At 39.4% G+C, this 21,070-nt stretch overlaps 1 protein-coding gene across 1 annotated transcript; it reads left to right on the top strand.

Moving 5' to 3' along the window:
- Positions 1-18,502: 18,502 nt before the first annotated feature.
- Positions 18,503-19,594, top strand: LOC132066546 (uncharacterized mitochondrial protein AtMg00860-like). Its single transcript, XM_059459843.1, has 2 exons — positions 18,503-18,824; positions 19,380-19,594. Exons 1-2 carry the CDS (start codon positions 18,503-18,505, stop codon positions 19,592-19,594), a joined length of 537 nt encoding a protein of 178 aa, XP_059315826.1.
- Positions 19,595-21,070: the final 1,476 nt, after the last annotated feature.

The following is a 21,070-nucleotide window of genomic DNA, read 5'->3' as shown; positions in this document are numbered from 1 at the left end:
TTGAACTTTGCTGTTGTGTTTGGCCTAGCTACTCGGGAGGAAGGGTAGTCACTATGGATCCTAGTGTGGTAATGCCTAGCCATTAGGGAGGAAGAGTAGCCACTGTGAGTTCACTACCCGAGTGCGGTTTATGCCTAGCTATTCGGAAGGAAGGATAGCCACCGAGAGTCTAATATTCCGGCGTGGTGCACAGTCATGTTTAGGGAACCTCAAAGGTCATCCCTTCGATGTGATTCATTCTTGGTCCTCTATTGGCATGTGTCATATCTTTGTCTCTTTATGAAAGAATTACTAATGATAATCTGGCAAATTGAAAGGACATAACCGAAAGTTGTAAACTTGATAAAAAGGGGTTCTCATTCGTTTTGACAAGCATATTGAACCAAGTTAAGTAATTGCTTAACAATGATTTCGCATGGTTTCCAGAACTGATTTCTTTACTTATTATTGTATCTAATTTTTATATGTCAAAATGTCCCCGAGACATTCACTAAGTATGAAGTACTCAGGCATACCATTGTTGTTTTTTATGGTATGTTAAGTAACGAAGAAGAGCAGGTTTGTAGAGACTAAAGCGCTAGGAGAACTTGCTGTTGTTGTTGATTTGGTGAGCCCACATGCTCATTCGTGGGTCATCCTCTATTTATTCGTTCCATTTATTTATATTAGTTTTCCGGGCTACGTCCCGATGATTAGACGATCATTCTTTATTCTTAGAAGCTCCATAGTTACATTCATTCTGTGGGTAGTTGAAGAGTTGGTGCGTAACTCTTTGGGCACTTGTTATGTTTTGAATAAGTTATATAACATTAAAGACTTCTGCAGATTTTTAATTTTGATATCTTGATTAGAATGCATTTATCTATAACTGCTGGTAATTGAGTAGTGAACCTTGTGGATTCTAGTGTTGGATATTGAATGTTTAGGTTCTTCCGATATTGTTCATAGCGTCGGATGCTGATCACGTCTAGGGTGGGTTTTAGGGCGTGACAAGCATGGTATCAGAGCCTAGGTTTATATACGTCCTACGATTGTAGTCGATGTCTGCAGAGCTGTGTCTAGTGGAGTTTTCCTTGTGCAGCTTGATCACCTGCATAACCGAGAAACTCCTAGGATATTTATAGGCATTTCCTATTCTTCTTGATTCTAGATTGTGCTGTAGAGCTTGAAGTCCTTTTAGGATCATTGTAATTCGCTCGTTAATTCGTTCCTTTTAGAAATAGCCCTAACTCAATCCGACATTGGTAACCCAGAATGCACAATATGGACTCGAAATCTGGTGGGAGAAAATGTTGGTAATAGGAATAATGCTGGGAATCAGGCACTACCTCAAGCACCGCCTGTTCCTGCTGTTCCTGCTGCGGGTGTGCCTGAGATTGGGTCAATGTAGATGATGATACAGATGCTAAGTTACAGCTCTGCATCAGCATGGAGTTAGGGAATCTCATGGTGGGGGGTAGGCTTAAGCAGTATCTGGCTAAAGTCACCAGAGTTCTTCGAGTCACGAGAGTCGGATGACCCTCAACACTTTATGGATGAGACTTTCAAGGCACTGAGGGCAATGAATACCCAGGGTTCTTAAGCTGTAAGGTTTGTGTCATATCAGTTGAAAGACGTTGCTCACACTTGGTTTGAGGTGTGGGAGTCTGAAAGAGGTAATGATGTTGTACCTCCTAATTGGGCTGAATTTGAGGAGGCGTTCATGGAGAGGTTTCTGTCTGATGAAGAGAGGTTTTCTATGGCTACCAAGTTTGAGAAACTTGAGCAAGGTACAAAATCTGTTCGTGAATACAGCTTGGAGTTCACCCGTCTATCAAAATATGCACTGTACATGATTCCGACTAAGAAGCATAAGTTGACCCGTTTTGTATGTGGGTTGGTTCCACGAATTAAATTTGCATGTGTTGCTGCTGCTATGTCTCCTTCTTGGACTTTCTCATCACTAGTTAGGTTTGCTGAGCAATAAGAGAACTGGAAGAACGAGGAAAGGGTGGAGAGAGATCAAAACAAAAAGGCCCAATCTGCGGGTGGCTTTAGTGGTAATGCTAATGGAGGATAAAGGAAATGGTACTCAGCATCTACTCAATCTGGCGCTTATTCTAACGCTAGTGTGCCTTCAGGTATACAAGGGCAGCGAACTAATAATAATCAAAGCAGATTTTTTCAGGGTAGTAACCGACCAGTTGTGTGGGAGGATCGTATTTGTCATCACTGTGGGATTAGAGGCCACATTAAGAGAGAGTGTCAAAAATAGTTGCGTGAGATGGCTAATATGTCCAATCAGACGAATGATTCGCTTGCTTCTACTTCTGCTAAGAATTTGCCTCTGGCAATGCTGCTAATAATCAGAATGCTCGTGGTAATGGTAAAAGAAAGGAAGTTACTAACACTGCTAATTGAGGGACAGCTCGACTTTATGGGTTGACTCGTAGGGAGGCAGCTAAAGCCTTCGACGCGGTGGTTACAGGTATTCTTACTATTTGCTCCTTTGATGCGTATTCGTTGATCGATCCGGGTTCAAACTTACCTTATGTGACCCCATATTTTTGCTCTCGATTTTAGTATGGAACCTAAACTGCTGTCGAAACCCTTTGCTGTCAATACACCTTCTGGTATTCCTGTTATTGCTTCTAGTGTCTATAGAAATTGTGTTGTTGTGATTAAGGGTCGTGAGACTGTGACTGATTTATATAAACTTGAGATGGTGGATTTTGATGTCATTATGAGGATGGATTAGTTGTCCACCTGTTATGCTAATGTGGATTGTCGCCATAAGTTAGTTCGTTTTTCCTTTCCTAATGAACCTATTTTGTTTGGGAGGGTGAAATTGCTAAGCCTCGAGGTAGGTTTATTTCCTATCTTAAGGCTCATAAATTGATTACTAAGGGGTGTATCTACCATTTGGTTGCGGTTAATGATACAAAAGCTGTAGTACCTGGATTTGCATCTATTCCCATAGTTAGTGATTATCCCAAAGTGTTTCCCGAAGATCTTCCTGGTATTCCTCCTGATGGAGTCATTGATTTTGGGATTGATGTTATTCCCGACACCCAACCAATTTGCATTCCTCCATATCGTATGGCTCCAGCAGAGCTAAGGGAATTAAAAGACCAATTAAAGTACTTGTTGGATAAAGGTTTTATTCGACCAAATTCTCTCCTTGGGGTGCTCCAGTCTTGTTTGTTAGGAAGAAAGATGGTTCCCTTAGGATGTGTGTTGACTATCGCCAGCTTAATAAGGTGACCATTAAGACTAAATATCCTTTGCCTAGGATAGATGATCTATTTGACCAACTTCAGGGTGCTAAGTTCTTCTCGAAGGTTGACTTAAGGTCTGGGTATCACCAATTGAAAATAAAGGAGCAGGATATTCCGAAAATAGCGTTCCGTACTCGTTATGGGCACTTCGTGTTTCTAGTAATGTCTTTTGGGTTGACTAATGCGCCTGCTGCATTTATGGACTTAATGAATCGTGTGTTTAAACCTTATCTGGATCGTTTCATCATTGTTTCCATTGATAATATTTTGGTGTATTCAAAGAGTCGTGAGGATCATGAAAATCATCTGAGAATAACCCTGACAACACTTGAGGAGAACGAGCTTTATGCAAAAAATTTTAAATGTGAATTCTGGCTTAATTCTGTGGCTTTCTTAGGCCATCTGGTGTCTGGCGACGGTATTAAGGTTGACCCTCAGAAAATTTCAGCAGTGAAGGATTGGCCTAGACCCACGAGTGTGATTGATATTCATAGTTTCTTGGGTTTGGCAAATTATTATAGAAAGTTTGTGGAAGGCTTTTCGTCAATAGCCTCGCCATTGACTAAGTTGACGCAAAATGCTGCTAAGTTTCAGTGGTCTGAAGCTTGTGAAAAGAGTTTCCAGGAGCTTAAGGTAAGGTTGACTTCGGCTCCTATTCTGACTTTACCCTCTGGGTCCGGTGGCTATGTGGTGTATTGTGATGCCTCTAGGATTGGGCTGGGTTGTGTGTTAATGCATAATGGTAAGGTGATTTCTTATGCGTCGCGACGCGATTGAAAAAGCATGAGAAGAATTACCCGACTCATGACTTGGAGTTGGCTGTTGTGGTATTTGCTTTGAAGATTTGGCGTCACTACTTGTATGGTGAGCATTGTGATGTTTTCACTGATCACAAGAGTCTACAATATATTTTCAAGCCGCTAGAGTTGAATCTCAAACAAAAGAGATAGTTGGAGTTGTTGAAAGATTACCACTTGAATATGTTGTATCATTCGGGTAAGGCAAATGTGGTTGCTGATGCTCTGAGTAGAAAGTCTATGGGCACGTTGGCATATTTGCGTGCACATGACATGCCTATGGGAAGGGAAATTCGAAGACTTGCTAGTCTTGGTGTCAGACTTGATGAAACCGAAGATGGTGAGTTAGTGGGAATCACGCCAGCACGGTCTGACATTGTGGAAAGGATCAAGTCCAAGCAGTATGATGACGAACTTTTGATGAAACTGCGGGATGGAGTGGAAAGGGGTGAGTACACTTCATTCACTATTGGGATAGGTGATAGTGTCCTACGGTGGTAAGGGCGGTTATGGGTTCCTAATGTTGACAGACTTCGACAAGAATTGATGGTGGAGGCGCATAGTTCTAAATACTATGTGCATCCGGGGTCCACCAAGATGTATAAAGATTTGAAAAAGCACTATTGGTGGAAGAGCATAAAGGTTGATATTTCTAACATTATGGCTAAGTGTTTGAACTGTCAACAAGTTAATGCTGAACATTAAAGGCCTGGAGGTCTGGCTTAGAATATCGAGATTCCGCAGTAGAAGTGGAAGGTGATCAATATGGATTTCGTTGTGGGTTTACCCCGCACAAAGGCCAAATTTGATTCGATTTGGGTGATCGTGGATAGACTCACAAAGTCAGCCCATTTTCTCCTTATGAAGACGTCATATACCGTGGTAGAGTACACCAAGTTATACCTAAAAGGGATAGCTAGATTGCATGGGATTCCGACATCCATCATATTTGACAGAGGTTCGCAATTCGCTGCTCATTTTTGGAAATCCTTTCAGGAAGGTTTGGGAACTAGAGTGAAATTGAGCACTGCCTTTCATCCTCAAACTGACGGGCAGGCAGAGAGAACTATTCAGACTTTGGAAGATATGCTGCGAGCATGTGCTATAGATTTCGGAGGAAATTGGGATGAATATTTACCTCTTGTGGAATTCGCGTACAACAACAGTTATTAAGTGAGTATTCAGATGGCTCCTTATGAGGCTCTTTATGGGAGGCATTGTGGGTCTCCAATTAGTTGGTCTAAACAAATTGAAGTAGAATTGTTGGGTCCTGAATCAGTTCATGAAGCAATCGAGAAAGTTAATCTTATTGTACAATGACTCAAGACAGCTCAGAGTAGACAGAAGTCGTATACGGACATGAGGCGATAAGAGCTAGAGTTTTCTATTGGTGACAAGGTATTCTTGAAAGTGTCGCCGATGAAGGGAGTAATGCGGTTTGGTAAAAAGGGCAAGCTTAGTCCTCGTTTCGTTGGCCCTTATGAGATTGTTAGGAAAATGGGGACGGTGGCTTATGAGTTGAAGTTACCATCTGATATAGCCATGGTGCATCCTGTGTTTCACATTTCAATGTTGAGGTTGTACAAACATGATCCTTCCCATATGTTGAACCATGAAGAGATTGAGATTAATGAAGGGTTATCTTATAAAGAAAAATCAGTTCAGATTCTAGATCGTCAAGTTAGAAGGCTGAGAACAAAAGATGTAGCTTTAGTTAAAGTCCTGTGGCGAAACCATGATATCGAAGAAGTAACTTGGGAAGCAGAGGAGGACCTGAAGACAAGATATCCTCACTTGTTCCCTATTGCAGGTATGAGTTAAAGTTTCTAGCTATTCTTACGCGAATCGTTTATGTTTATTTGAGACAACTTGTGGTTTAGTGAATCCTTATTAGGCTACGATTCTCATTCGAGGACGAATGATCTTGAGGGGGGGATAATGTAACACTCTGTAAGTCCGGGTTAAGTGTGAAAGCGTCTTGAAGAGTCTGGACTTCACTGTTTTGTTAAAGAAAAATACGGCCAAAGAATACGGCCCGTATTTTGAAATATGGCTCGTATTTCTGTGCATATTTCACCCGCCTCTAGCAGTGCGTGTATAAATTGGGGTTCAGTTAATTTTATCACTTATTCACATTCTCATACACCCTAAGGACGAATATCTTCCCTTCAAGTATTCAAACATTAAGATGAGAACATCTTTAACATTATTAGTCAATCCTAGCATTAAACTCATGATTCTTAACATGATTCTTGAATGAAAAACCTAGGGTTGCAAGGTAATCTTTCTCAAAGTGACTCAAGCTAGGGTTTTGGGTGTTCTTCATTGTAAAAGTGAATTGTTAAATTACGTAAGGGTTAATTAAGATATATTTCTTTTGAAAACCTTATCTTGGATGTGTGTCTCCCTTTCAAAAGTTCTTTACTGAATAATAAGGCTAACTTTTCATACTTTAAAACCCTATTTCATGCTTTGATTGTGGTTGGTGTGCATGAAGGGACCGGCCCACATTAAACCTTGATTGTATTATAAAACTGTACATGTATACGTAATTCTAATCATTTTACTCTATAGGAGATGATCAACAATAATGGCTAAGGGATTGGTAATGGTGTTTTATGATGAACTAAAATGCTAATTGATGATCTGAGTACCTTGAGATGAATTGTGATTCGGCTTCTATGCTTTGAACTTTGTTGTTGTGTTTGGCCTAGCTACTCAGGAGGAAGGGCAGTCACTACGGATCCTAGTGTGGTAATGCCTAGCCATTCGGGGGGAAGAGTGGCCACTGCGGGTTTGCTACTTTAGTGCGGTTTATGCCTAGCTATTCGGGAGGAAGGATAGCCACCGAGAGTCTGATATTTCGGTGTGGTGCGCAGTCATGTTTAGGGAACCTCAAAGGTCATCCCTTCGATGTGATTCATTCTTTGGCCTGTATTGGCATGTGCGATATCTTTATCTCTTTATGAAAGCATTACTGATGATAATCTTGCAAATTGAAAGGACATAATCGAAAGTTGTAAACCTGATAAAAAAGGGTTCTCATTCGTTTTGACAAGCATATTGAACCAAGTTAAGTAACTGTTTAACAATCATTCACATGGTTTTCACAACTGATTTCTTTACTTATTATTGTATCTGATTTTTATATGTCAAATTGTCCCTGAGACACTCACTGAGTACGAAGTACTTAGGCATATCATTATTGTTTTTTATGGTATGTTAGGTAACGAAGAAGAGCAAGTTCGTGGAGACTAAAGCGCTAGGAGAACTTGTTGTTGTTGTTGATTTGGTTAGCCCACGTGTTCATTCGTGGGTCATCCTCTATTTATTCGTTCCATTTATTGATATTAGTTTTTCGGGCTGCGTCCCGATGATTAGACGGTTATTCTTTATTCTTAGAAGCTCCATAGTTACATTCATTCTGTGGGTAGTTGAAGAGCTGTTGCGTAACTCTTTGGGCACTTGTTATGTTTTGATTAAGTTATATGACATTAAAGACTTCCGCTGATTTTAAATTTTGATATCTTGATTAGATTGCATTTATCTATAATCACGCTAATAATTGAGGAGTGAACCATGCAGATTCTAGTGTTGGATAGTGAATGTTTAGGTTCTTTCGCTATTGTTCATAGCGTCGGATGCCGGTCACGTCTAGGGTGAGTTTTGGGGCATGACACTTACTTGCCTTATCATGATTGTGAAATCGTATCTCTCATATATTGGGAATTATCGGGTAAAGAGGAAGGATTTGACTCATTCTTGATATTGTGGTATGTGTCCATGTGTGGCACGATTGGTATTGATATATTCTTATTGGGATTGATATATTCTCACTGTCATTGATATCAGTCACGCATTCATACTCATGTATTTGGATCGGGTTGCACACCGCAACACATATATTTATATATTTGGACCGTGTTGCACATTCCGCAACATATATTGGACCAGGTTGCATGTTCTGCTTCGTATATTGGATCTGGTTGCACGCCACAATGTACATTAGCCGTTGCATATCGGTGTATTGCATATGCATTCATTATTATCATCTTATTTTACATCTATTGATCGGATATGTTGGTTGTACTTGTGTTGTGGTTATCCTGAGGAATTGTAGGAAACTTGGCAAACTTGTGTTTAGGTGCTTCACCATGGGCTATGATTCAGCTATTTGATCTTTCCGTACTTGAGTTGCTATTCTTGGACAGTGTTGTGTTTATACTTGATTGTGAGCATGTCTATCTTTCAGTCTAGTACTATGTATATATGATAGCTAAATTTTGTCGGCCTATGATACCTACCAGTACATAATGTTTGTACTGATACTACCTTGTTGTATTCTTTTATGAGTGCAGAGTATGTGAGAGGTTCCACATCCTCTCCTCGTGACTGATTCTCGAGGCTTTTGCTGAAGAGTATCCAAGGTGAGCACATGGATAGATCCGCTGCCCGGATGACTCCTCCTCTATTGCTTGTCTTATTTGTTCTGAGACAGTATTTCACTTATTCAGACTTATGTATTTCATATTCAGACTTGTCAGTAATGGAGTAGTGGCTCTTGTACTGCCTTAGACTAGATTTCTTGGGATTGTATATATTATTTCCCACACTTACCTACTTATCCTTATTTATATCTACGTTTGAGACTTGCAGTTCAATTGTCTTAATTTCTTTATTGTGGTTTAATGAATAATTTATGAAAGGGTTCGCCTACCAAGGTGGGAAATGGTAGGTGCCCGCACGGCTTGTGGTTTTGGGTTGTGATAAGTTGGTATCAGAGACCTAGGTCACCTGGTCTATAAGTACAAGAGCATAGCTAGTAGAGTCTTGCGGATCGGTACGATGAGCTCCGTACTTATCTGCGAGAGGCTATGGGACATTTAGGAAACTTAAAATCCTTCATTCTTTTATGCTACTTTATTCAAATTGGTATTTGGAACATTCGAATTGGTATCTAATTTATTTCCATTCTCTCACAGATGGTGAGAACACGAGTTATAATCGCGAGAGACGAGATGCCCGAGGCCACTGCTTGGGCCAGCACAAGAGAATAAGGACAAGCTAGAGGCAAAGGTTGAGCTGGAGGCCGTGGTACTGCACTGGCCAGTCGCAGGGCCCCTGAGGCTGGACAGAGGCACGCTCGATCAGCTTCTCTAGAGCATCAGCCAGAGCACCAGCCCGCGAGAGAGCAAATAGCTTGGCCAATCCAGTATTCCAGGACACTATGGCCCGCATCCTTCTTCATCTCGATGCCCAGCATGCCGTGGGTGGTGCCACTACTCCAGGTGGTTCACAGACCAGAGCAGGAGTACGGACTCCTGAGCAGGGACAGACACCGGAGATGCAGCCTGTTGCTGCCATGGCCCTGCTCATTGATGGTATACCAGCCCCTGAGGGTGCTCCTAGGCTAGTAGCAGCCAGGTCATGACACTTGGGGATCAGGAGCTTGTTAGCATATTCTTGAAGATGGAGCCACCCAAATTCTTTGGTATGCCTAGTGAGGATGCGTATGAGTTCATTATGGATATACATGAGAGGCTTTACAAGATGGGTATTGTGGAGTCTCATGGTGTGGATTATGTGTCTTTCCAGCTTCGCGGGGATCTGAAGACGTGATGGAGATATTTTATTGAGGGCAGACCTGTTGGTTCACCTCCACTCACCTGGGCACATTTTCACCAGGCTTTCTTGGAGAAGTACGTGCCACGTACTTTGAGGGATCAGCGCAGGGATAAGTTAAATCATTTACAGTAGAGAGGTATGTCAGTGGCAGAGTATGAGGCTCCGTTCCTATTTTTGGATCGATATGCGACACAGTTGATTCCGACAGAGGAAGAGAGGGTTCGTAGATTTGTTGGTGGACTTGTGCTTCCACTTCATATTGCTTGTCTTCAACTTGTGGCCATGGGGTTTTCCTTCCAGGCAGTAGTGGATCATGTTGTAGGTGTCGATTCTTCCAAGGCTCGATCTTTTTGAGGGTCTAGAGAGAAGAGGCCTCGTCAGTATGGTGGGTACAGTGGTTCCAGTTATAGGTGCAGAGGTCAGTCTTCCAGGACCTATCCGTCAACCCCCAGCCATCTTGTTCAGTCCTCACTGCAAGCATCTTCTAGTGGCTCTTCTAGGCAGAGCGGTTATGGGGCCTGGCAGTTTCATGGAGGTTCTTTCTCTCGACCAACCGACCGAGATGGTCCATCCCGTTCTTCGGTCTCTGTTTATCAGCCTCCAGCCCCCAGATCTTGTTATATTTGTAGTGATCCCGGTCACTTCATGAGTGATTACACCTGAGCTAGACAGAGTGGGACCCAGCAGGGTTCCCAGTTCCAGACCCCGAGGACTCCGGCATCTTCTGGTAGCCAGGGTGGTTCTTTAGTGAGAGGTGGTGCTTAGCAGGCCGCGGTGGTTCGCATTCATACAGGGGTGGACATCAGTCTGGTAGGGGTGGTTCCCAGGTCTCCAGGGGAGAAGCGCAGTCTGGCCAGAGTGGCCTTGATAGTGCGCGTTGCTATGCTTTTCTCGGTAGGCCCTGTGACACCTAATTTTTGACCTCCTGTAATTTATTTTAATTACTCAGAGTCTTTGAAAAATAAATAAAATGAGCTATGCACCTTAAAGGGTTTAAATAATTTTTATAAATTGTTCAGATCAATGTTTTACTCCTTTGGATTGGTTAAAGGTTTTTTATGACATCACAAATTTATTTAGAAATTAATTGGTACTTTTATGACATTTATGAGATGCTTGTTAGATTTAATCAAGAGAAAAAAAGGTATTTTGTTTCAAACTAATAATCACTTATTTAATGGTTTAAATTATCAAAAAGTCAAAATTAGCAAATACTTTATTCCCTTCAATCCAAGGAGTTTGAGTAATTTAAATAGTTAACCATTTCACCCGTTTAATCTTTAACTTTGCATAATTGTGTAATTTGTCAAAATTATTTATAATTACCTATAAATGTTTTAATTAGTCAATTAAGTGGTCCTTATTGCAAATTGATGCTAAATTATGTAATTATTTCTGTTATGGCCATAATTAATTTAACCAATTCATGGTTTAAGGAAATTGGGATCATTTTTCTAAAATTAGTCTCTTAATGACCTTAATTGAAATAACCAAATTCATTGGCTTAAATTAATTAAGGTCACTAATGCAATTTAATTTTTAAATCTACTAATTAGGCCAAATATGTCCATAATTGAAACAATCAGTTGGATTAAATCAATTAAGGCCATATTCACAATTTTAAAGCCCATTAACACAATTGGCTAATTTTTAATTATTTTTAATAGGATAATGATGTCCTAATTTTGTCTAATTAAAATATTATCCTAATTATCAAATTACCTATATATATATATATATATATATATATATATATATATATATATATATATATATATATATATATATATATATATATATATATATATATATATATATATATATATATATATATATATATATATAAACGAGGTTTACATATACATGTATACACTAGGTATACATATTTATGTACACAAAGAGGAAAGCCTTTTAACTTTAAGATCTGGATCGAGTCCAGCCCAAATGGGCGCGACCCGGCCCAGTCTCACATCCGATAAGGGGTTACACCCCTTTTACATTTTATTTCGCACCAAAACACCCTTAAGTCCTCCCTCTCTCTTCACTTTCCTCTTCCACGTAAAAACCCTAGCCGCCACCTACTCTATTTCTTTCTCTCGTCCTAAAAATGAAAAAATCACAATGCATGTGTGAAGTACACAACTTTTGCAGTGTTATTTATGTGCAAAGAATTAATTCAAAGTCAGGTTTTACTTATATCTTTCCAAAATCGGTAATAATTTCTTTTCCTTTTGTTTTTCTTCGAAATTACTTAGTCAAAATTGATTATTATTGTCTGATTTTTGTTGTATTATGTTCATTTGCTTGATTTCCATTGATTGGGGGTTGAAGGGTTTGGATCGAGCCAATAAGGCTTAGATCTGGCCGTTCATCTGTTGATAAGTAGTCTTAAGCCATAGATTGGCTTTATAAGTTCATTTCCTGGGAAAAATTGTTTATCCCACATCCATGTTTGGAAGATTTGAACAATTTTTGGGGTTAGAACCCCAACCCTCTCACAAAATAGTTTTTCAGAAGGTCAGAAAAATTAAAAGAGGCTAGAAACTTCGAATTTCAAGCTCTTAGCTATAAAAATTTTAAGACTTCGACTTAGTTTGAGGTTTTCTGAGTTCTAATTTTTTTTTCTTTCTTGTTTTCAAGTTTGTGTGGCTGAGTTGTGGTTTTGGAAGAACAAAGGGCTTTCAAATTCGATTTTGACCAAGGATGCACTTTTAAAAGGTCACATTTTTTTTTTTTTTTTAACGTATTTTTGTTATTTCTCAATAGTTTGTTGTGGGATAATAGCTTGTTTTGATGATTAGTTTTGTTGGATTACTTTGGTTCAATTAAGTGACAATGTGTTGTTTAGGTAATGTTTAAGGTTCATTAGATTGTTTGGAAATGGAGACTACTTCCTTATTTTAAAAGTACATGCTTAACCATAGTAACTAGTTGCTAATATGGACTGATTGTATGAGATTAAATAATGTATTGATGATTGTTTCTATAGATATGGGCCAACAGACTGTTGTATACTTTATTGGACGTTGAAGTTTCCTGTTTTGGCTACAAACCTTAAACATGACAAAAATCTGATTATATGATTCATAACAGTAATTTAGTGAATTCTTTAAATCAGTGCCGATCTACGTTTGAATGTAATAGAATGCTAAAGTACTGTGATGATCTATTTTAAATCATTTAAGGCAGTTGATCTTTCTTGGATGAGACTATGTCAAATTTGTTTTTCATAGGTCTGTATCCTTTGTCTATGTCAATTAGAAAGCATGAGTCATAATTAGGATAAAAAAATAAATGATCATGATTAGACTGAAATAGGGCTTAAGGAATCTAGGCATACTTATGGGAGTCTCATGATGTGGTTAAGGCATTAGAGTTAGGATAAATGGGGCCTGTTTATATTTGTGTGGGTCTGAGTCTATCCAAGTCTGCTTGAATATGCTTGGATCAGTTAACAATGACTTTGAATAGTTGTATGCTATATGTTAAAGGTAATTTGAAGCAACAACACCCTAGAATATGATATAGAAGTCTCAAAAATGAAGGTTGGGATTAAGGCTCATTTATTTGGTAACAGGTTCCTAAATGGTCCATTAGAAGCTAATTTAGGATTATCAAGTTATAAATCATCTAAAATGAATCAGCATACCTAGATATAACTAGGATGATTGTTTGTCATGTTTGTTCGTTTGAGCAGAGTTTAGTCCTGACATTCGTGTTATCAGACCCTCCTCTTTTCATGTCTAATTCATGTTTGAGTTTTCAAAAAAGGTCTAGTGGAGTTTAAAATGACTAATTGAGTCCTAATATGCTCTTGTCTATTTAAAATGATTAATTAACCAAGTTAAAAAGGAGCTGTTTGAGTCTAAAGGCTGGTGCTCAGTTGAACTTAAGCTTTTAAATAAGATGTTCAAACCTTTTTAAAGTAGTAATGTCTAAAAGGAATTCAAAATAAGTTTTGACATATTTGAGATCATGGAATGAGTTGATTAAAACTATGAACTTATGTGTCCAACTAGATGTTTTAGAGGAAATTTGGTTTAAGGGCAGTGTCAAACTAGCCCTAAACACAAGGTCTTAGTGATTGCCATTAGGAATGAGGATTGGTTAGGAAGAGTTTATCATGCCTTGGGGGATCCTTGAGGCTTTATGCTATTTAAAACCAAGTTAAAACAAAGGGTATGGGTCTGTCACATTTATGCCATAATTAAAGGGACTAAAAATTGCTATTAACTAAGTCCTAGGGGTAAGTTATTCACCAGGGCCTAGATCTATGTTCTCAGAGTAAAACTTGTCTGCTTTCCTGTTTGCTTTAGAATGAATATGTTCAAAAACCTATATGATACATGTATGTGTGGACCTGTCCGTGTTGTGTACTAGACATAGTTTGAATTTGGGAAAGGGACATTTAGTTAACCTAAGGTTGGTGAGAACCCTCGTTCTTGAACTTGAACTGTTGCATTAGACTTTAATGTACCTTGAAGTGTAAATTTGGATCGAAAAGGTAAAGTTGTACTCTGTCTGGTAAGGTTTGATTCTATGCTGCTGGTGTGTTTAAAATCCTATCATGTTTAGAACTATGGGATAAGATAACTGAATACTGAGTCTGTGTTTTAAAAATGAATAGTGATAGGCTGAAATTGGTTAAATGTTGTTGTTTAAGGATGTTGTGAGTACTCTTGAAACAGTTTGAACCACTTAGCATAGGGTGATCTTTTCAAGACATCTCAAAGAGGGGGCAGGGAAGAGTCAAGCATAGCTTGACTCATAGTACCTACCCTCCAAATGAGGGGTGTTATGACACAGTCTATGGATTATGGGGGGCATTCCTATCCTGAGGGTGTATTGGTCTTCCTTGAATCGCACTATTTTACCAAAGGATGGAAATAGAAAGAGTGGTAACAAGTGTCCTGTTAGGATTTAAAAATCCTGAGTTGCTAAGAATTGTGTTAAACTTTATGCCATTCTTTTTTACGTGAGACTTGGTGACATACATAGCTGGTCCTTTCTCCTTTTTATTTCAAGTGGCAACTTACATGATATCTTGTTGTGTATATGCTCTTACTACTGTTTGACTAGAACAAAGGTTCATTTCTGTGGTTTTTAAAGGAATATAAAGTTATGCGATCTCTATTCATTTAGTGTTGTTTTAGCTCCGACTTCTTGGTGCTCCAACCCTGTTTTGGTGATCATGAGTTATAGAATCTTTTCTCTTTGTCTGCATCCCCCTACTATGTTTCTGTTCTTACATTAAACAGTTTTCACTTCCTGCTCTGAGGTCTGCTAACAAGTGAAGTTGATGAATCATTTATTTGATGTGTGTAAGAGTTAAGTTAGATTTCAATTGGCTTTAGATTTGTCCTTGAACACTGTTCTAAAAAGGGACAAGGATTAATTAAGTAAATGAAATGATCTTGAGGCCTAAAGTTAAATCCATAGAGTGCGGATATACACAGAATATGTATAGGTTAATAAAAAGGAAGAAGAATATACACATGGTATACACTTGGTATACATATCACATTTGTATATCGTAAGTATACTATGTGTATATAAGAGAATGGGCCAGTTATAGGTAGCATGTATGTATGAGTAACAGAGGATGGTTTGTTTGTATCACTTATTTGACTAAGTATCTTGAAGCTGTTATGTTATTTTTACACATCAGTGCATTACCATAACTGCCTCAATCTCTCTGTCATGACTGTGAATTTACTTTTAATGTTGTTTGCATTTAAACTACTTCCTATGTGATGATGCTTGTGCATAACTTTGAGGCGCTGATTGTATACTGTGGCAACACTGGTTTGGAGAGTTTGAGGTGGTTTGAGGGATAGGTCTAGCCACTCCCCGATGTCCAGCCATGCCTGGTGTTCGTGAAACCCGTTGGAACTTGTGCGGCGTCGGGAATAAGGGTGGTGACAACCTTTTCGCTTTTGTATGGTATGAGTTGCGATTTTCAGTGAAGCCAATGGTGTATGATCAAGTCCTTTAGTTGTGCACTTGTAATCAAATTGGATATATATGGATATATGTGTATAATTATGCTAGTAATAGGTTCAACAAACATAGACTAATTTGGTTCTTCCCACCCCCCCCCCCCCGCCCCTTTCTCTCTTGCATAGCCATTAGGCGTAGTCCAACTGGCAATTGTTAGGCCAATGGCCCAATAGGAAATTTTCTTTCAAAAGCTCGTTAAGTCCAAAAAGAGAAAAGGGAAGCTAATGATATTGAAGGCCCAGTCATGGGTGAGAATGGCATGAAGGCCCAACCATGGGTAAAAATGGTTCATTAGGGGTTTGATACACCCCTAACATATCCCTCTTTTGTCCTTAAATTTCATTATGCTAGTTTCTTATTTGATTAAAGTGTTGTATTTGTATGTTGTAAAACAAAACTCACATTATTATTGGAATCATCTATGGTTTGGACTAGGCATCTTAGGTAAACGGTACATATGCCATTTAGTTCGACCTTAGGCCCCAACGTGATTTTTTTTCAAAACCCGTGTTAATATAAACGTTTTCTGAAAGAATAAAAATGGCTAAAATCAGTATGAAAAGGATCAGTTTCATTTTTACTAAAATATATTTATTGTTGCCATTTTTTTTTCTAAGCAAATAAAACCAGGCTTGACATTTTTTTAAACTAGAAGAATGTATTTCCTAGTTGTAAATTCAGTTTTCAAATGCTCTTTTTAGTACAGGCAGAAAAATAGGTTTCAAAAAATGTACATAAGTAATATGCTTTAAATGGCAGAAATAAGTTCTTTCTTTTGAACTAAAAAATCAGTTAGAAAATGATTTTTAAACTTATGCATATGTAGTGTATTTGTGTACCAAAACGCACATATTTTCTGGGCTGGATTCAGACAAAAGATTGAGGAATTTTGAGGGCTGAGGCCCAACCTAAAAATCATATTTTTAGGCCCAACTTAACCAAATTGTTTCTAGAAAAGATAAGAAATATGTTTTGGGCTGAGCCCAGTAATTAAAGAAAGAAATAAGATTTTGGGACCAAAAGCCCAACAGACCTTAACCATTTTTTCAGAAAGAGAAAATAAATTTTTGTTGGCCTAAGCCCATGTCAAAAACGTTACTTTTTTTTTATAACTAATTGGGCTAAAAGATAAATTCCAAGACCAAAAGTTAGTTGATTATTCAATCAGACTCTTGTAAATTAAATCCGTGTAAACTTTTGTAAACAGTAAACATAAAGTTTTAGATAAGGACGTTCTAAAAAACGTATTAAACGGATTAACCCGGACCATGTATGAGTCAAGCATGAACAAAATTTACTTATCCCATACTTTTAAAAGACTTTTTTATCTTTAAAAACACTAACATTATCCTTATATATGAAAGGAACTAATGGTATCCGGATATTATAAATTCGAACCTAAATACCCTGTATGTAAAGGGAATAAATTCAATTCTTTTCAAAAACAAATATGCAAAATGGCAGAATTTTTTTTCCAGGAAATAAACACACAAAATAAGAAGTTCATGCAAATACTCACACATTGGAATTCAAAGGTCAACCGTATAATACGGATCCTTAATACTAGGGTGCATAACACCTTCCTTAGGGGATCACCAGAACCCTTACCTAGAACTTTGGATTAAGAAGGATCTTTCACGGTGTCTGAATAAACCCTTCCAAACTAGTTTTCCTAATTTTCCAAAAATTAGGTAGTGACTCTTTTAAAACAAAGTTCAAAAGAGCACCAACAAGTTCGAAGTAGCTTTTCCGAGCGCTAACCCCCCCCCCTCCCCCCACAAAAATGCGAACCATAACAAGCCCGAGGCCGAGGCCTCTGATGCTATGATCTCAGGTACCATTTAAGTTCGTCATCGGGCAGCTTCAGTCTTATTTGATCACGGTTCTACTTTCTCATATGTGTCTACTTATCATTCTATTGGTTGGGATTTGACTTGTGACCGTCTTGGTGTACCTATTCATGTGTCTAATCTAGTTGGAGATTCTATTGTAGTTGATTGAGTCTATCGGGTCTTGCCTAGTTATTTTTATGGGGTATAACACATGGGTAGACTTGATGATCTTGGATATGGTAGATTTTGATATTATATTAGGTATGAGTTGGTTGTCCCCGTACCACGCGATCTTGGACTCTCACGCCAAGATAGTCACCTTAGCCATGCCTGGGATTCCTAGACTTGAATGGTGTGGTACTCTAAGTCCCGCTCCGAAGAAGATCATTTCCTATCTTCGCGCGAAGAAATTAGTCGACAAGGGTTGTTTGACCTACTTGGCCCATGTTCGTGATACTAGTGTTGATTCTCCGCCCCTTGGGTCCGAGCCTGTTGTGTGCGAGTTCCCGAAGGTACTCCCTTCTTATTTTCCGCGTATGCCACCCGATCGCCACATTGATCTCTGCATCAATTTTGAGTCGGGCACTCACCCTATTTCCATTCTGCCCTATAAGATGGCACCTGCTGAGTCGAGTGAGTTGAAGGAGCAGTTGCAGGATCTTTTGAGTAAGGGATTCATTAGACCGAGTGTCTCCTCTTGAGGCGCTCCCGTGTTATTTATGAAGAAGAAGTATAGGACGATGAGGATGTGCATAGATTACCGTCAGTTGAACAAGGTCACCATTCGTAATGAGTATCCTATTCTCGCATTAATAACTTGTTCGACCAGCTTCAGGGAACTTTTGTGTTTTCAAAGATTGATTTGAGGTAAGGCTATCAACAGCTGAAGATTCGGGCTGAGGATATTTCGAAGACGACCTTTAGGACTCGTTATTTTCATTATGAGTTCCTTGTTATGTCTTTTGGGCTTATGAATGCCCCGATAGCTTTCATGGACTTGATGAATGGCATTTTTAGGCCATATTTGGATTCCTTTGTCATAGTTATCATCTACGATATCTTGGTGTATTCGAAGAGAAGAGAGGAGCATGAGCATCATTTGAGGATTGTCCTTAGGTTATTGAGAGAGAAAGAGCTTTATGCCAAGTTTTCGAAATATGGGTTCTGGCTTGATTCTGTGTCATTCTTGGGCCACGTGGTGTCAAAAGACGGGATCATGGTTGATCCCAAGAAGATTGAGGCCGTTAGGGATTGGACAAGGCCCACTTCAGTAACTGAGATTCGTAGCTTCATGGGTTTGGCTAGTTACTACCGTTGGTTCATGAAAGGGTTTTCTTCTATTGCTTCTCACTTGACCAGATTGACTCAGAAAGAGGTTCCTTTCCAGTGGTCCGATGCTTGTGAAGAGAGCTTTCAAAAGCTCAAGACCTTGTTGACTACAACCCCTATTTTGGTTTGGGCACCGTGTTGATGCAACAGGGAAAGGTCATTGCCTATGCTTCTAGGAAATTGAAGATCCATGAGAAGAACTACCCTACTCATAATTTGGAGTTGGCAGCAGTAGTCTTCGCTTTCAAGATTTGGAGGCACTATCTATATGCCATTGTGAGGTATTTACCGATCATCGCAGCCTTCAGCACGTGTTCAGTTAGAGGGATCTCAATTCTAGGTATTGTAGATAGATAGAGCTACTAAAGGATTATGATATCACTATTCTTAACCATCCGAGTAAGCTAATGTGGTAGCTGATGCCTTGAGTCGAAAGGCAGTGAGTATGGGCAATTTAGCTCGGTTGGTTGCTTCAGAGCGTCCTTTAACCATGGAGGTTCAGACTCTGGCTAATAGTCTTGTGCGTCTTGATATTTCAGATTCAGGGAGAGTTTTAGAATGTGTTAAGGCAAGGTCATCTCTCTTGGAGCAGATCAGGGATAAGCAATTTGATAATACAAAGTTATGTAAAATCCGTGATAAGGTTTTGAGAGGTGAGGCCAAGGGGGTCGTGCTTGATGATGAGGGGATTTTGAGGATCAAGGGACGCTCATGTAGGTGGTCTGATTCACTTGATATTGGAGAATGCTCATAGCTCCAGGTATTCTTTTCATCCAGGGGCGACTAAGATATACCGTGATTTGAGACAAAGACTACTCGTGGGGTCGGATGAAGAGAGATTTACAGATTTCGTTTCTCAGTATGGGAATTGCCAAAGAAGTCAAGCATGAGCACCAGAGACCTAGTGGTGTGCTTCAGTGGATGCCCATTCCCGAGTGGAAGTGGGAGAGGATTGCCATGGATTTTTTTATGAGTCTTCCGAAGACCCTGGTCAAGTTTGATTCATTTTGGGTTATTGTTGACCGATTGACTAAGTCTGCTCATTTCATCCCAGTTCAGATTACTTATAATGCAGAGAAGTTGGCCAGGATTTATATCCGAGAGATAGTGCGATTGCACGGGGTTCCAATTTCCATCATTTCCTACCGAGGTACAGAGTTTACCTCCAAATTCTGGAGGATGTTGCAGGCAAAATTGGTTACTCAGTTAGACCTTAGTATCGCATTTCATCTTCAGATTGATAATCAGTCTGAGTGGACTATCCATGTCACGACCCAACCGGAGGGCCATGACGGGTACCCGATGCTAACCCATCCGGGCACCTCTTATCGTACATTCACATTTTCATCTAGGTGAGCCACATAGCTTAATCGTACTTTCTATCCATCATTCATGCTAATCTCATTGGGCAACAATACATTTATATCACCATCAACAACTATGCCCATATCAATGTACATAAGCCGGCGAGGCTATCAAAATAATATACAAAATATAAGCCGACAAGGCTAAAGACATCTAACCATGCACAACTATCTACGAGCCTCTAAGAAGAGTAGGTGACATCATATAGGCGGGACAGGACCCCGCCGTGCCCATGTATGTACACAAAAGAATAATACCAAAAGCTGTAGCTCCGGATGAAATGGAGCTCCTCTATGTAGTCCCTGAGTAAGAAAGCTATGGATCAAGCCTGTCTCCCTGGCCACCTGCGGGCATGACGCAGCGTCCACAAAAAAAAGGACGTCAGTACGAATAATGTACTGAGTATGTAAGCCATAATCAATATCATAGTAAAAGCATAAGAAGCAGTATAAGGATTAGCATAAGATGGGAAAATCGGGAAATAGTAGGGCCATTATCAAAATCACTTGTCTTTCATAGGGACCTTCCGTTTCTATGGCGTGCTCGTGTACATACATATATACATATACATATACCTATATCCATATATGTATCCATATTTGCATCCGTATTCATATTCATATTCATAGCATACCCGACTATGAAGGTTCGGTGTTTCACATACTCGGCCTTGGCAAGGCTCGATGATTATACATACCTGGCCCTACCAAGGCATAGTGTTGTCCGTACCCAACTGCAGTGGTGCGAGCGCAATAGATATCATACCCGGCCACATAAGCTCGGTGTTACATAGTAGTCATACATACTTGGACATGTTTACCTAATAGCCCATAAGCATCGTCAACATCATTGCTATCATCATTTC

This window comes from Lycium ferocissimum, chromosome 8 (genome assembly GCF_029784015.1).
Source record: "Lycium ferocissimum isolate CSIRO_LF1 chromosome 8, AGI_CSIRO_Lferr_CH_V1, whole genome shotgun sequence".
Lineage (NCBI taxonomy): Eukaryota > Viridiplantae > Streptophyta > Magnoliopsida > Solanales > Solanaceae > Lycium > Lycium ferocissimum.
The sequence above is the reverse complement of the archived record's forward strand: the minus strand, read 5'-3'. Positions and strand labels throughout refer to the sequence as shown.